A 14682-nucleotide genomic window follows, 5' to 3' on the forward strand; every position below is an offset into this window, starting at 1 on the left:
GTCTTGTTTAAACATTAAACTTCCGCGATCCCTTCAGGAAGGCGGGGTCTGGCCGCCAGTTTAAGCTGCCTCTTCATGCTGGACCTTGTCCCTAGAACACCGAACCTGCCATGAAGCAGAAGGAAGGTAAGCCTCTGGGAGGGGGGGCTCCCAGCCTGGCATGCAGGAGGTCCCAGGTTCAATTGCCAGCAATGAGCAAGGCTTTGGTGGGGAGGGGCTCGATTGCACAGTGGTGCAGGGATTCCAGCAGCAAAGGCATCTTATCTGGGGGGATCTTACCTGCAGCTTCCAGATGTTGGAAGGACCCTTCCAAAGTGAGGCTGTGTGTGTGTGTGTTTTTTTTGGGGGGGGGTCAGGTTATGTGCAAGTGGGGCCCAAGGATTTGAAGGCCTTAATTCTAGGTGTCAAGCGGCTGGAAGAGCTACGCGCTGTACAACATTTACCCCCAAGCCTCTCTAGAGCGCCAACAGTGCGCTAGAAGCTGCCCACAGCCCAAGGGCTGAAGGAGGCTTATTGACTGATTGATTTAAAACATTTCTTCACACAACGCATAGTTAAATTGTGGAACTCCCTGCCCCAGGATGCGGTGATGGCGGCCAGGTTGGAAGGTTTTAAGAGGGGAGTGGACATGTTCATGGAGGAGAGGGCTATTCATGGCTACTAGTCAAAATAGATGCTAGTCATGATGCATACCTATTCTCTCCAGGATCAGAGGAGCATGCCTGTTATTTTGGGTGCGGTGGAACGCAGGCGGGATAAATGCTGCTGCAGTCGTCTTGCTTGTAGGCTTCCTAGAGGGACCTGGTTGGCCACTGTGTGAACGGGCTGCTGGACTTGATGGGCCTGGGTCTCATCCAGCAGGGCCTGTCTTCTTATTTGTTAGCTCCCTTTCTACCTTGCGGAACTCAAGGCAGCTGAAGACATAAATCAAACAACGATAAAAACACATAAAAGCCCACAATTTAAAATTGCCAATCAGGGGCTGCCAATCGATAAAAACCAAAAGTAGTCAAATGCAGTCCTAAATAAAACTGTCTGCAGCGGCCTCCTGAAGATTGACAATGAGTGGGCCAGGCACAACTCCTTGGGGAGGCTGTTCTATAATTGTGGGGCTGCCACAGAAAAGGCCCTCTCTCGTGTGTCCACCAAATGAGCTTCTTTGATTGTAGGACAGTCAGCAGGGTTTCTCCCTGCAATCTTAATTCTCGAGCATATGGGACCGCGCGGTCCCTCAGTACCCCTGTTCCAAGCCAGGGAGGGCTTGCTGCCTTTTGCACCGAATCCTGCCCCCATGCCGCCCGAGAGGAAACTTCCCCCACCGTGGCACCCCGATACCAGGAAGCATCCTGCATGTTGACTTTCTCTGCTGTTGTGCAGGGGGAGAAAGTAATAGGCTGATCGTGAGCCAAACACGTGGAGGTGCGTCCCAGTTCCCCAGCTCTCCTCCCTCCCTTCCTCCCTCCAATCCAGAGGTTGATGATTTTTATAAGAGGGCAAGTGCCGAGACTTGCTCTGGAGTCATTCCAGCTCACCTGGGAAGGCTTGGCCGATTGCAGTGGAAACCCTTCCTGCCATGGGTCCACAACAAAGAACTGCACTGAATGCACTTGAAATGCGTTAACGATGTGCCATTTTTAAGTGTAAACTTTAAGGGTTGAGAGCCAGCGAGGTGTCGTGGTTAAGAGTGGTGGTTTGGAGCGGTGGACTCTGATCTGGAGAACCGGGTTTGATTCCCCCACTCCTCCACATGAGCGGCGGAGGCTAATCTGGTGAACTGGGTTGGTTTCCTACACTCCTGCACACAAAGCCATCTGGGTGACCTTGGGCTAGTCACACACTCTCAGCCCCACCTACCTCACAGGCTGTCTGTTGTGGGGAGGGGAAGGGAAGGGGATTGTAAGCCGGTTTGATACTTCCTTAAGTGGTAAGAGAAAATATAATGTGGTGGAAAGTGCTGTCAAGTACCCGCAATACAATTATTGTCCATTGTGATGATTATTCTAGGTATTATCTTGCTTTTAGTGCATTGTCCTCTATGTGGTGTAGTGGTTAAGAGTGGTGGACTCTAATCTGGAGAACCGGGTTTGATCCCCCACTCCTCCACATGAACGGCAGACTCTAATCTGGTGAACCGGGTTGGTTTCCCCGCTCCTTCACATGAAGCCTGCTGGGTGACCTTGGGCTAATCACAGTTCTCTCCGAACTCTCTCAGCCCCACCTACCTCACAAGGTGTCTGTTGTGGGGAGGGGAAGAGAAGGAGATTGTAAACCGGTTTGAGACTCCTAAGAGAAAAATGAGGTATAAAAACCAACTCTTCTCCTTATTGTACTACTAAACCACAGCCCCTTGCTTGGGTTGCCAACTCCGGGCTGGGAAATTCCTGGAGATTTGGGGTGGAGCCTGGGGAGAGCAGGGTGGGGGGGGAAGCTCAGCAGGAATGTAATGCCACAGAGTCCACCCTCTGAAGCTGCCTTTTTCTCCAGGGGAACTGGAGGGGTCATGGCTCAGTGGTAGATCCTCTGCTTGGCATGCAGAAGGTCCCAGGTTCAATCCCCAGCATCTCCAGTTAAAGGGACTAGGCAAGTAGGTGATGTGAAAGATCCCTGCCTGAGACCCTGGAGGGCTGCTGCCGGTCTGAGTAGACAATACTGACTTTGATGGACCGAGGGTCTGATTCAGCCCAAGGCAGCTTCATGTGATCTCTGTGGTCTGGAAATTCCAGGAGAACTCTGGGCCCCACCTGGAGGTTGGCAACCCTAGCCCCTTCCTAATGTGCAGCCTGGCTGGCTTCACAGCCTCCTGCTTTGGTCAAACTCTCAGTCCCAAACTGGAGTGGGTAATAAATACCCGATTAACCTGGCTGGTTAGAGGAAGGTGAATCTCTGTGCTGCCATTTCAGCCACGCGTCACCGGTTTGTCCACAAAATGCTCTGGAAAGGGTCACTGGGCAGAGTAGGGTCAATGAGTGTAACTGGACCGGGTTCTCCAGCCAAGAAGCTACCCAAGTGAGGGGGAGTGATGCTCCACAGGGGATCAGCTGACGCCCAGCCTTCATTGAAGTGGGAGAGGACTGGTACACTGGGTCCCTCTTCGCCACCGGCGGGTGGTTTTGGTAGGGGGCCTGAGGAGGGCGGGGTTTGGGGAGGGGACTTCAATGCCAGAATGGCCAAAGCAGCCATTTTCTCCAGGTGAACTGAATCTCTGTCAGCAGATCAGTTGTAATAGCAGGAGCTATTACCTGGAGGTTGGCAACACATTGGCACACCCATCTGGGCCCATGCTGCCACCCCCCCAGCTCCAAGTCAAGCCCTGCTTGGACCTGGTAGATTGCAGCTAGGGTTGCCAGCTCCAGGTTGAGTTGTAGGGGGGAGGAGCCTGGAGAGGGACCATAATGCCACCTTCCAAAGTGGCCATTTTCTTCAGGGATGCTTCAGGGATCTCTGTTTCCTGGTGATAAGTTGGCATCACAGGATATCTCCAGCCACCACCTGGAGGCTGGCAACCCTACCAACAGGAATCTTTTAGCTGAAGATGCTGGCTGTTGAACGTGGCATCTGCTGGCCTGCCTGTGAGTGACGTCGGCTCCTCTCTCCTCTATCCCTGTAAGCTTGCTTGAGACTGGAGTCCCCCTGAGCATGCACAGAGAGTGTTTCTCTCACTAATATGTAAGCCTAGGCTGATTGCAGCAGGGTGTCAAAGCCAGACTGAACTCCAAATGCCTCTACTTCTACCATTTACATTCTGGATGCTGGACAGCTACACCCCAGGAGCAAATCAGAGGCGCCTCTGCAGAAAGGGCAGAGAGGATGTGAGTGCCTTTCGGATAAGAGAGAACCTCTGCCTCCTAGGGTGGGTGTTTGCACACTAACCCCCAGGTCCTTTCTTTTACAGGACTTCCAGACACCACAGAGTTTACCCCGTAAGTGCTACGGGCCTTCCTCTCGTCACTGCGCAGAAGATGAGCATGTATGTGTTGCTTTGTCCATTCCAATGCATGCACACGTAACACTAAAATCAGGAAAGGGCCAGCTCATGTACAACGGGCATGTGGGAGAGACGGGTTCATAGCATGACGTGCACGGCACAATAGCGGTGTGCTGAGACTGGGGCAGAAGGGGTTTAATCGGTCCAATGGTTAGAAGGCAGATCATTAACCGGAGCTGTGGGGTTTGGTTTGGTTTGGTTTTGAAACAGCAACCAAAGCTTAATCAGTCAACAGCTCTATGTGATTATGGCATCTTGATAAAGCCTGTCCGGGAAGCAAAACCTTGCCCGCCCCTCCGCCTGGGTGACCCTTCCCCTTTCTTGATCTTGCAGGAAATTTGAATTTAACCCGAAAGATGGGATCGACAACCCGGCCCTGTCACTGGCGGAGGACTCGGGTAACGGGGCCGGCCGGCTGTGTGGGTGGGAAAGGAAGCACCAGCTGTTTCCTTAGTGGTGCCTGTCGAGAGGAAAGGTTGCTCTTTATTCCATGGGGAGGAGGGATTCAAGCACTGTGGGTGTCTTACTTGGCCCGGCACCAGGCTGATTTCTCATCCCAACCTGCCCCCCTTCCTGGTCCATATCAGGGTGGGATTTACAAGAAGCTGGGGCAGTCATTTCCAAACTTGGCTGGGCACAGGACACATGAAGCTCATGTTCATGGAGGAATGGGCTATTCATGGCTACTAGTCAAAATGGATACTTGTCATGATGCATACTGATTCTCTCCAGGATCAGAGGAGCATGCCTATTATAGTAGATGCTTTGGAACACAGGCAGGACAATGCTGCTGCAGTCGTCTCGCTTGGGGGCTTCCTAGAGGCACCTGGTTGGCCACTGTGTGAACAGACTGCTGGACTTGATGGGCTTTGATCTGATCCAGCAGGGCCTTTCTTATGTTCTTACATTTTAAGCTGCCTTATACTGAATCAGACCCTCGGTCCATCAAAGTCAGTAGTGTCTACTCAGATGTGCAGCAGCTCTCCAGAGTCTCAGGCAGAGGCCTTTCACATCACCTACTCGCCTGGTCCTTTTTAACTGGAGATGCTGGGGACTGAACCTGGGACCTTCTGCATGCCAAGCAGGTTTCTACCACTGAGCCACAACCCCTCCCCCAAAGGTTGGCCTTGGTTAGTATTTGGATGGGAGACCACCAAGGAAGTCTTGGGTTGTTTTGCAGAGGCATGCAATGGCAAACCACCTCTGTTTGTCTCTTGCCTTGAAAACCCTGTAGGATGCCATCAATTGGCATGGCAGCACGAATTCTGGCCACAGGATGTCCAATTTTGTCCTCCTCAGAGCCGGAGGGAGCTTTGCAGCTGCGCTTCTGCTTTCTGAAGAAAGAAGAGGGTGAGAGCTTTGGCTTCTGGCTGCGTCAAGAGGCGGGCAACGGCGGGCATCTCATACGGCAAGTGAAACCAGGGAGCCTGGCCCACCGCAAAGGGCTGAGGGAAGGCGACCGGATTCTCGAGGTGAACAGTGTGTATGTGGATGACATGGAACATTTTAAGGTAAGGCTTAGCGATGGGTACATGGGATTCATTTGGGCATTTGCTGCCAGATTGGCATAGACCCCTACAGGGATCTGGCCAAAGACTGGTCTCGGGAAAATTCCAGTCTAAAATATAATGTGGTGGAAAGTGCTGTCAAGTACCTGCAATACAATTATTGTCCATTGTGATGATTATTCTCTCTTGTTTTTAGTGCATTGTCCTCTATGTGGTGTAGTGGTTAAGAGCATGGTGTTGTGGTTAAGAGTGGTGGACTCTAATCTGAAGAACTGGGTTTGATTCCCTACTCCTCCACATGAACGGCAGACTCTAATCTGGTGAACTGGGTTGGTTTCCCCACTCCTCCACATGAAGCCTGCTGGGTGACCTTGGGCTAAACACAGTTCTCTCTGAACACTCTCAGCCTCACCTACCTCACAAGGTCTCTGTTGTGGGGAGAGGAAGGAAAGGTGATTGTAAGCCGGTTTGAGTCTCCCTGAAGTGGTAGAGAAAGTCAGCATATAAAAACCAACTCTTCTTCTTCTGGCTTTTTATTACTAAAAAAAAGGTTTAATAGAAAGTTTAATCTCATGGTGCAACTCTCATTGGCATCCGTCACCACCTGTTTTCACTTTGAGATGAAACCTGGAAGTCTCCCAGGCTTGTGTTTGCATGCTTACAATTTTCGTAAAACACATCCTCAGCATTTCCTCAAAAGGTAAGATAGGCACAGTGACTCACCAGGCAAAGGTGCCAGGAAAACCAGGAGTATCCCTGGGCAGATGGAGCAGTTGCTAAGAAAAGTAATATTTAGCTGTCTCAGCCCCTTTCCACTGAGTGCAGAGTTTGGGTTTGGGTTGCCAACCTCCAGGTTGCACCTGGAGATCTGCTATTACAATTGATCTCCAGGCCATAGAATCATAGGTCTGGAAGGGGCCATACAGGCCATCTAGTCCAACCCCCTGGCCAATGCAGAATCAGCCTGAAGCATCCTTGACAAGTGCTTGTCCAGCCTCTGCTTAAAGACTGCCAGTGAGGGGGAGCTCACCACCTCCCTAGGTAGCTGATTCCCCTGGAGAAAATGGACACTTTGGAAGGTGGACTCTATGGCTTTATACCCCATTGAAGCTCCTCCCCTCCTTAAACCCCACCTTCCCCAGGCACCACCCCCAAAATCTCCAGGTATTTCCCATCCCGGGACTGGCACCCCTATCTGTCATGCTCTGGCTTTCTCTTGCAGGTGGTATGGAAGATCCGGAGCAGCGGCATGCAGATCTTGCTGACCGTTCTGGATGGGAATGCCTACAGCCTGGCCAAAGCCCTTGACTGGAACCTGGCTCAGCTCTTGCCCTCTTACAACAGGCCACGGCTGTGCTGTGTGGCCAAGGACCAAAATGGTTTCGGCTTCAATGTTTCCTCTCCAGAAGGTAGTGGAGGATGCCCTTGCTGTACTTAACAGTCTGTCTTTTTCACCAGAAATAGCAAAATTCAGCGAGAAACTCTCCCCCCAACATTTGGCAATCGGGATGCATTATGTAACATCAAGGAGGTCTGGATGGGTTGCCAACTAGGGTTGGGAAATACCTGGCCATGGCTCAGTGGTAGAACATCTGCTTGGCATACAACGTGTCTTTGGTTCGATCCCCAGCATCCCCAGTTAAGGGTCACATAGTACGTGATGTGAAAGACCTCTGCCTGAGACCCTAGAGAGCCGCTGTCAGTCTGAGAAGACCACTGACCTTGATGGACTGATGGTCTGATTCAGTAGAAGGCAGCTTCATGTGTTCATGTGATGGGAGACCACCAAGGAAGACTGGGGTTGCAGTTCAAGGATCAGATAGAAGGTGTTGTGAAAGACGTCTGCCTGAGACATTCATTCATTCATTAACCTTTAATAGGCATAGTTCAAAAGACATCTCGTACAAATTCTCACGATTAAAATCAAATCACACCAACCCAAGATGAACAAACCAGGGCCCCTATCAGGCTCAGAAATATACAGAATATATAAAATACAAATAAATATGAAATATATAAAATATACCACATTATTGAAATTAGGCAAAAGGTTAAAATAATCTGCCCATCCAGCCGCTGTGATATAATACAATAAACAATAATAGTCATAATCATTGACCATTCATTAGATAAACCGCAATCACAACAGCAACTTAAAATATTAGATAGGCTTCATGGATCCCCGTCTCAATAATGTTACCAAAATTTTTGCAACCGACGCAGTTGTCTTAGTATCAGACAATAGAGCAAATAACATTCGACTTTTATTATTGACTATTTCGGTATCAAGCAGATCTAATAGACAGTCATTACGAGGGCCCTAACCCAGGTGACATATCAATATAATATGCATAAGCGAATCTGGAGATCCTGAACCGCAGGGGCAGAGTCTCTTCTGATACGGAATGTGACTAAATCTACCTAGTAGGACCTTCGATGGAAAGACATTCATACGAGCTAAGAAAAAAGCTCTTCTTTGGTCTGGATCAACTAAATTATGAAAATAATGAACCATAGTGCTTAGCTTGCTAGAAATGCCAAAAAAAGCAGGTGAACATATATACGCCTTAGTAGGGAAAAGGGTTTGCAGCTCATGATCCAGAAGCCTTTGCTTGATTACTCGAAAAGCGGATCTTTCATCAGAAAGTAATAGAGTCAAAATCAATTCCAATACAAGCCAACTTCTGAAGAATAGCTTGGGACCACTGCGGGCTATGAGGATCACTTTTCAAATAGGTTAGAAGACTGTCAGGTACAGATCTAAAATGGATTTTAATCCAATATTTAAAAGTGGCAATCCAAGGCTTGGTATTAATACAGATTTGGCCTAACTCTGCACAAGTAGCTAGGTAGGAAATGCATTTAGGGGCTCCTAGAATTCGTCTTCGAAAAGAGGCTTGAATGCTCTTAATAGTTTGATTGAGAGCTGTGATCCAAATGGGACAACCGTATAAGAGTTGCGGCAGCACCTTGGCATTAAAAATTTTAATTGCCACCGGAACATATTGATTACCATTAGCAAAGAAAAACTGTGATATCTGAACAGCTGAATGTTTGGCCAAATTAATTGCACGAGTTCAATGAGAGTTCCAGCTTAAAATATGCTGAAACGTAACACCTAGATACTTGAAAGTTTTAACCTGTTCAATTTCTATACCTCCAATAGACCATTTCTGTGTGCGCCAACTTCTAGAGAAAACCATTATTTTAATTTTGGCATAATTAATTGCCAGCTTAGCCTGAGACCCTGAAGAGCTGCTGCCAGTCAGAGTGGACAAAACTGACCTTGGTGGACAGATGGCCTGATGCAGAAGGCAGCTTCATGTGGGACAACGGCCCAGGGCAGGCTGCTGGTCAGAGAGCAGCAGGGGCTTGCAGATACTGCCTAGGGCTTGGGCTTTTCCTCGAGACGGCTACCCCTAATGTCATGCTCTCCTTTGGAGGTGTAAAAGGCATCTTCCGAGTATCTGTGGTGAGAAACGGGCCAGCCGATAAGGCAGGAGTGCCGGATGGTTCTTGGCTTCTGGAGCTCAACGGAATGAGCGTGGAGAACTGGACTTATGCCAGGCTGAACAAAAAGGTACCAGAGATCTCACACACTGTTCCACATCCAAGCGGGCCTCATCCAGTTGTCTGATCGATCCAGATAGCTTGGCCCTTAGGGTTGCCAGGTCCTTCCTGGCCACTGGATGGGGGGTAGGGTTCATAGAATCATAGAGTTGGAAGGATCCACCAGGGTCATCTAGTCCAACCCCCTGCACAATGCAGGAAATTCACAACTATCTCCCCCTCCCACACACACACAGTGACCCCTACTCCACTGAGGAGCCGCTCTAACTGTTAGAAAGTTCCTCCTAATGTCTAGACGGAAACTCTTTTGATTTAATTTCAACCCGTTGGTTCTAGTCCCATTTTCTGGGGCAACAAAAAACAACTTGGCACCCTCCTCTCTATGACAGCCCTTCAAGTACTTGAAGATGGTTATCATATCGCCTCTCAGTCTTCTCCTCTTCAGGCTAAAAGGTTGCCAGCTCCAGGTTGGTAAACTCCTGGAAATTTGGGGGTGGAGCCTGGGGAGGACAGGGAACTCAGCAAGGGAATAATGCCATAAATTCCACCCTCCAACGCATCCATTTTCTCCAGGGGAACTGATCTCTGTGATCTGAAGATGGGCTGTAATTCCAGGAGATCCCCAGGTCCCACCTGGAGGCTGGCAACCCTAAGTGGAACTTCAGAAGGGTGTACTGCCATAGAGGCCACCCTCCAAAGCATCCATTTTCTCCAGGGGAACTGATCTCTGTAGTCTGGAGATACGTGTAATTCCAGGAGGTCCCCAGGTCCCACCTGGAGGCTGGCATCCCTACTGGAATTGGAAACCCTAGCTCAGAGCTTTCTGGATGTGGCTTCTTCTTTCCAGAGGAGTACCCCATGGGTCATCTGGGGGCTCGGCCCTTCTTCTCTCATTCAGCGCTCTTCCTTTCTTCTTCATGCTTCTGTGTCTGTCTCGAATCCAGCTCAAACAAAGCAGCAGCCCCATGGGGCTCCTGGTGATAGACGCAGAGTCCGAGGAGTTCTACCGACAACATAACATCAAAATCACAGGCGCCCTGGCTGACAGCTCATGGCTTCCCTTTGAAGTGCGGAAGCTGCAGATGACCAGAGGGCCAAACGGCTACGGGTTCCTGCTGAAAGAAGAAACTTATGGCTCAGGAAAGAGGGGTAAGGCAGCCCTCCGGGCACCTGGGTTGGGACGAGGGTTGTGCATATCGATAAACCCGAACCGAAAATAAACCCCAAATTAGCCATTTTGGCAAGGTATGGGTTTTGGTTTTACCGAATACCAAAACTTGGGAATAAAGCCGAAGCTGGATAGCCGATTGCCGAATCAGACAAATAGGTATTTGCTTCTCTATGGAGGAGGGGGGCAACCCCTTCAAGACCTCATAAAATTGGACCCCCTGACCCAAACTTCACCAAACGTCAGGGTTAATTCAAGGAGAGTCCTTTTATGCCACCCTGAAAATTTGGGAACTCTACCTCTAAAAATGCCCCCACAAGAGCTTTAAAAAAAATCCCCATAGACTATAATGGACCCAATTTTTTTCCAGTAAACCCAGAAATAAAGCTGAAACGCCCCTTTACTAGTATGGGTATTTGGCTTATTCCAGGTTTACAAAAAAAATTGGGCTCAATAAACCCAAACCCGACATTTACCAAATTTTTTTTTTTTTTTTTTTTGTACAACCCTAGTTGGGACTGTTTTACCCTTTCCCCTCCTGCCCTTTGTCTGCTCAAGCATGCCAACTACGGTGGCCAACTCCAGTTTTGCAAGAGAAACAGCAAACCCATTTTTCCTGTGCCCATGTGAATGCAGCCCGCTTGTGATTTGCAGGCCAGTTTCTGAGGGAGGTGGATGCCGGCCTGCCGGCTGAGAAGGCAGGGATGAGCGATGGCGATCGCCTCCTGGGAGTGAATGGAGAGAGTGTCGAAAATGTCGATCACCATGGAACGGTGTCTAAGATCCGTGCCGACAGCAAGCAGGTGACGCTGCTGGTCATCGATGCAGAAGGAAGCAAGTTCTTTGACTTGGTATGTGTCGGCTTGGGAACTGGGGGAGCGCTGAGGGGGTGGGCTCCAAAAGAAAAAATGTCCATTCCCGTTCCCCACCTTCTACTCTGATTCCCTTTTAGGGAGGGGACATGGCTAAGTGGTAGAGCATCTGCTTGACATGCAGAAGGTCCCAGTTTCCATCCCCAGCATCTCTAGTTAAAAGGACCAGGCAGTAGGTGATGTGAAAGACCCCTGCCTGAGACCCTGGAGAGCCACTGCCAGTCTGAGTAGACAATCCTGACCTTGATCGACCAGTGGTCTGATTCAGTATAAGGCAGCTTCATGTGTGTTATGTGTATCCTAAAAAACCCAACCATGCAGAAGATCACAAAGATACCATCACACCTGAGAACTGGGCGGGATTGTCTTGAACTTCTTCCAGCAAATACATACCCTATAGGCAAAGTAGATTAATAGCCATTCCCTCTCCCCATGTAATCATGGCTGCCAGATGTCAGAAGGAAATGGGGTGGGGGTGGGGGGTGGGGAGAGAATCATATAAAATATTCAGGATTTTCTCAGACAAGCTATGGCAGAGTGGAATCCTTTGTGCAGTTACCCCATATGGACCTTAGTGAAATAAATGGGCTTAGATTGGAGTAACTCTGCAATGGGGTTGCCAGCGTGGTGTAGTGGTGAGCAGCGGATGCTAATCTGGTGAACTGGGCTGGTTTCCCCACTCCTACACATGAAGCCAGCTGGGTGACCTTGGGCTAGTCACAGCTGTCTTAGAGCTGTCTCAGCCTCCCCTACCTCACAGAGTGTCTGTTGTGGGGAAGGGAAGGCGATTGTAAGTGGTAGAGAAAGTCGGCATATAAAAACCAACTCTTCTTCTTCATCATCACTGTTGAATGAGTATAAAGCTGATAGAAGTTTGTAGTGTGGATTTGTTTGAATGAGGATGTGTTCAATCGTAAGTTGGCCCCCCAGTAACCTGCAAGTATTGTTTTGGGACCTCTACTTTGGGGCAAGATGTGTTGGTGTGAGATGATAGCTTTATTCCCTGAGAATATTAAGGCATCTGTGGGGGCCTGTTAGATTGCCCAAACGTGTTCCAACCCTGTTGTCTGGGGTTTCTTTTGCTTTCCCAGGTTGGACTATCGCCTCTTGTTTTCTACGATAACCAAGATGCTCTGTCAGGATCGCATGCCACCCATGGCTCCTCTTCTCCCAGCATGCTTCAGGAAAACCGCACTTCCGGTTTCGCTCCTTGTCATCTCGCTATGAACCTCCATTGTAATGCGCGACCACCCAGAGATGATTCACAGGACTCCTCCAAAGAGGTAATTAAGTCCTCTGTGGAATTTAGGGTTGCCAACCTCCAGGAAAAGCCTGGAGATCTCCAAGGATTACAAGTGATCTCTTGGCAACAGAGCTCAGTTCCCCTGGAGAAAACAGCTGCTTTGGAAGGTGGGCACTTTGGCCCCTGATAGAATCCATGCTAGAGTTGGGTTTGACAGGAGATACAAAGACTGAGACTCACAGGCCAACGACGGGGGAGGAAAAGTTATGAAGTTGGACATGCCATCCAACAGTTCTTGTTCTTCCTCAGAAGTTGTATGGGGATTATAGTCTGTGACAGCCATACGGTGTAGTGGTTACAGTGTCAGACTAGGATCTGGGAGACCCAGGTTTGAATCCCCGCTCTGCCATGGGAGAAGAGTTGGTTTTTATATGCCAACTTCCTCTCCCACTTAAGGAAGAATCAAACCAGCTTACAATTGCCTTCCCTTCCCCTCCCCACAACAGACACTCTGTGAGGTAGGTGGGGCCGAGACAGCTCTAAGAGAGCTATGACTAGCCCAAGGTCACCCAGCTGGCTTCTTGTGGAGGAGTGGGGAAACCAACCTGGTTCTCCAGATTAGCCTCCGCCGCTCATGTGAAGGAGAGGGGAATCAAACCCAGTTCTCCAGATCAGAGTTTGCTGTATGACCTTGGGCCTCTCACACACTCTCTGCCCAACCTACCTCACAGGGTTGTTGTGAGGATAAAGTGGAGGAGAGGAGAATGGTGTACTTAACTTTGAATCCCCATTGGGGAGAAAGGTGGAGTATAAATGAATTAAAGAAATCACATAAGATTTGGCAGAGAAATGGATGGTTTTGGGGAGCTGATGTATAACTCAGAACTCCCCCTAGGTAAAAGGTGGTATAAGCACTGTCAAGCATTTCTGCAGCTTCCACTCATGTCATTGGAGCTTAGCCAAGAGACTTTCCTGGCTGGAACCTGGTGTGAAGCTCCATTTGTCCATTTCTTACTCTCCTGCCAAAAATCTATCATCCAAGGTATATGCCTCATCTAGATGCAGGGCAGAAATCTCGCATACGCTCCACCACTCCAAAATATGTGGTGGTGTGCTTACAAAAGTCACTAGTCCACATAATTCTTCACTAGCCTGCCTGCTGCTTACCAATGAGACTTACTTTTGGCACATTGGCGGCCTTAAAATAGAACAAAACTTCCAATGCACAAAAATGTCTGTGCTTGCTCAGTTGGAGACAACTTCTGTGTTGCCACATGCGATCGAGATGAACACATGAAGCTGCCTTATACTGAATCAGACCCTCAGTCCATCAAAGTCAGAATTTTCTACTCAGACCGGCAGTGGCTCTCCAGGGTCTCAGGCCCAGAGGTCTTTCACAAGACCTACTGCCTGGTCCTCTTTAATTGGAGATGCCAGGGATCGAACCTGGGAACTTCTGCGATACCAAGCAGATGCTCTACCACTGAGCTACGGCCCTTCCCCAATTAGAGACTTGAACACATGAACTCATGAAGCTGCCTTATAGTGAATCAGACCCTTGCTCCATCTAAGTCAGCATAGTCTACTCAGACAGGTAGCGGCTCTCAGGCAAGAGCTATCTCCTCTTGGGGGCCATATTCCTCTGCGCCACTTAAAAATGCTTTTCTGCCCTTCTCTTGCCAGCGGTTGGTCTGCAGGTGAGAAGCAGAAAGGCAGTTCCAGAAGTGCTTTCACAGACAGGGTTTGGGATCCACCAATGGTAACACGAGCAAGGTGGATTTAGAGCTGCGTCCCAGCCACCCTGCACTTTGCAATATTTTTCTTTGTTCCACGCAGGAGCAGGATGGACTGAGCCAGCCCTTCTAGGGCCTGTGAGATCATCACGACCACCAGCACCGCCCAGTCTCGGCTCAGCCAAGGCTCCTGATGGTGGGAGAAGCAAGCGACTTTTGCACAGACACTGCCAACTTTGCACTTGGATTCCTCCCCAGCCCCAGCCTGACTTTTCCCATCCCTCTGTCACCTCATAGACGGCTCCATATTCATGCTCTGTAAAAGCTTCATGCGGATTCTTACAACTGGACCCTGGATTGAAGGCGGGTGGGGAGATGGAGTGGAGATCAGTTTAGAGCAGAACCTGCAAGACTCCTTGGAAGCCCATGACATCTGAAGAGGAGGGTGCCCTCTTGGCTGTATTAGGCAGCAAAAACGCTCCAGGTCCCATTTTGCAACACAGAGATGAACTTTCTCTCCTAGAATCATAGAAGGGTTTTAGTCATGAGTTTTAGTGAGAATAGTTATGATTTTTCTCCAGGGATAGCTAATGCCTGTTGTTT

General features: G+C 49.3%; 1 protein-coding gene across 1 annotated transcript; it reads left to right on the plus strand.

Annotated features, from left to right (window-relative positions):
• The first annotated feature begins 110 nt into the window (after nt 1–110).
• On the plus strand, nt 111–14212 carry NHERF4 (NHERF family PDZ scaffold protein 4). The gene is made up of 10 exons (XM_056860801.1): nt 111–126; nt 3893–3920; nt 4319–4383; nt 5285–5496; nt 6716–6902; nt 8937–9073; nt 10008–10212; nt 10886–11082; nt 12195–12386; nt 14183–14212. Exons 1-10 carry the CDS (start codon nt 111–113, stop codon nt 14210–14212), a joined length of 1269 nt encoding a protein of 422 aa, XP_056716779.1.
• The last annotated feature ends 470 nt before the right edge of the window (nt 14213–14682 follow it).

The sequence above is a fragment of the Euleptes europaea genome, chromosome 14, assembly GCF_029931775.1.
Source record: "Euleptes europaea isolate rEulEur1 chromosome 14, rEulEur1.hap1, whole genome shotgun sequence".
Lineage (NCBI taxonomy): Eukaryota > Metazoa > Chordata > Lepidosauria > Squamata > Sphaerodactylidae > Euleptes > Euleptes europaea.

Bases quoted from the DNA above. Each gene is read 5' to 3' on its own strand.
- NHERF4 (XM_056860801.1), top strand. The intron at 6,903-8,936 runs GTAGTGGAGGAT...TCTCCTTTGGAG, and splicing joins CAATGTTTCCTCTCCAGAAG to GTGTAAAAGGCATCTTCCGA. The intron at 9,074-10,007 runs GTACCAGAGATC...TCTCGAATCCAG, and splicing joins ATGCCAGGCTGAACAAAAAG to CTCAAACAAAGCAGCAGCCC.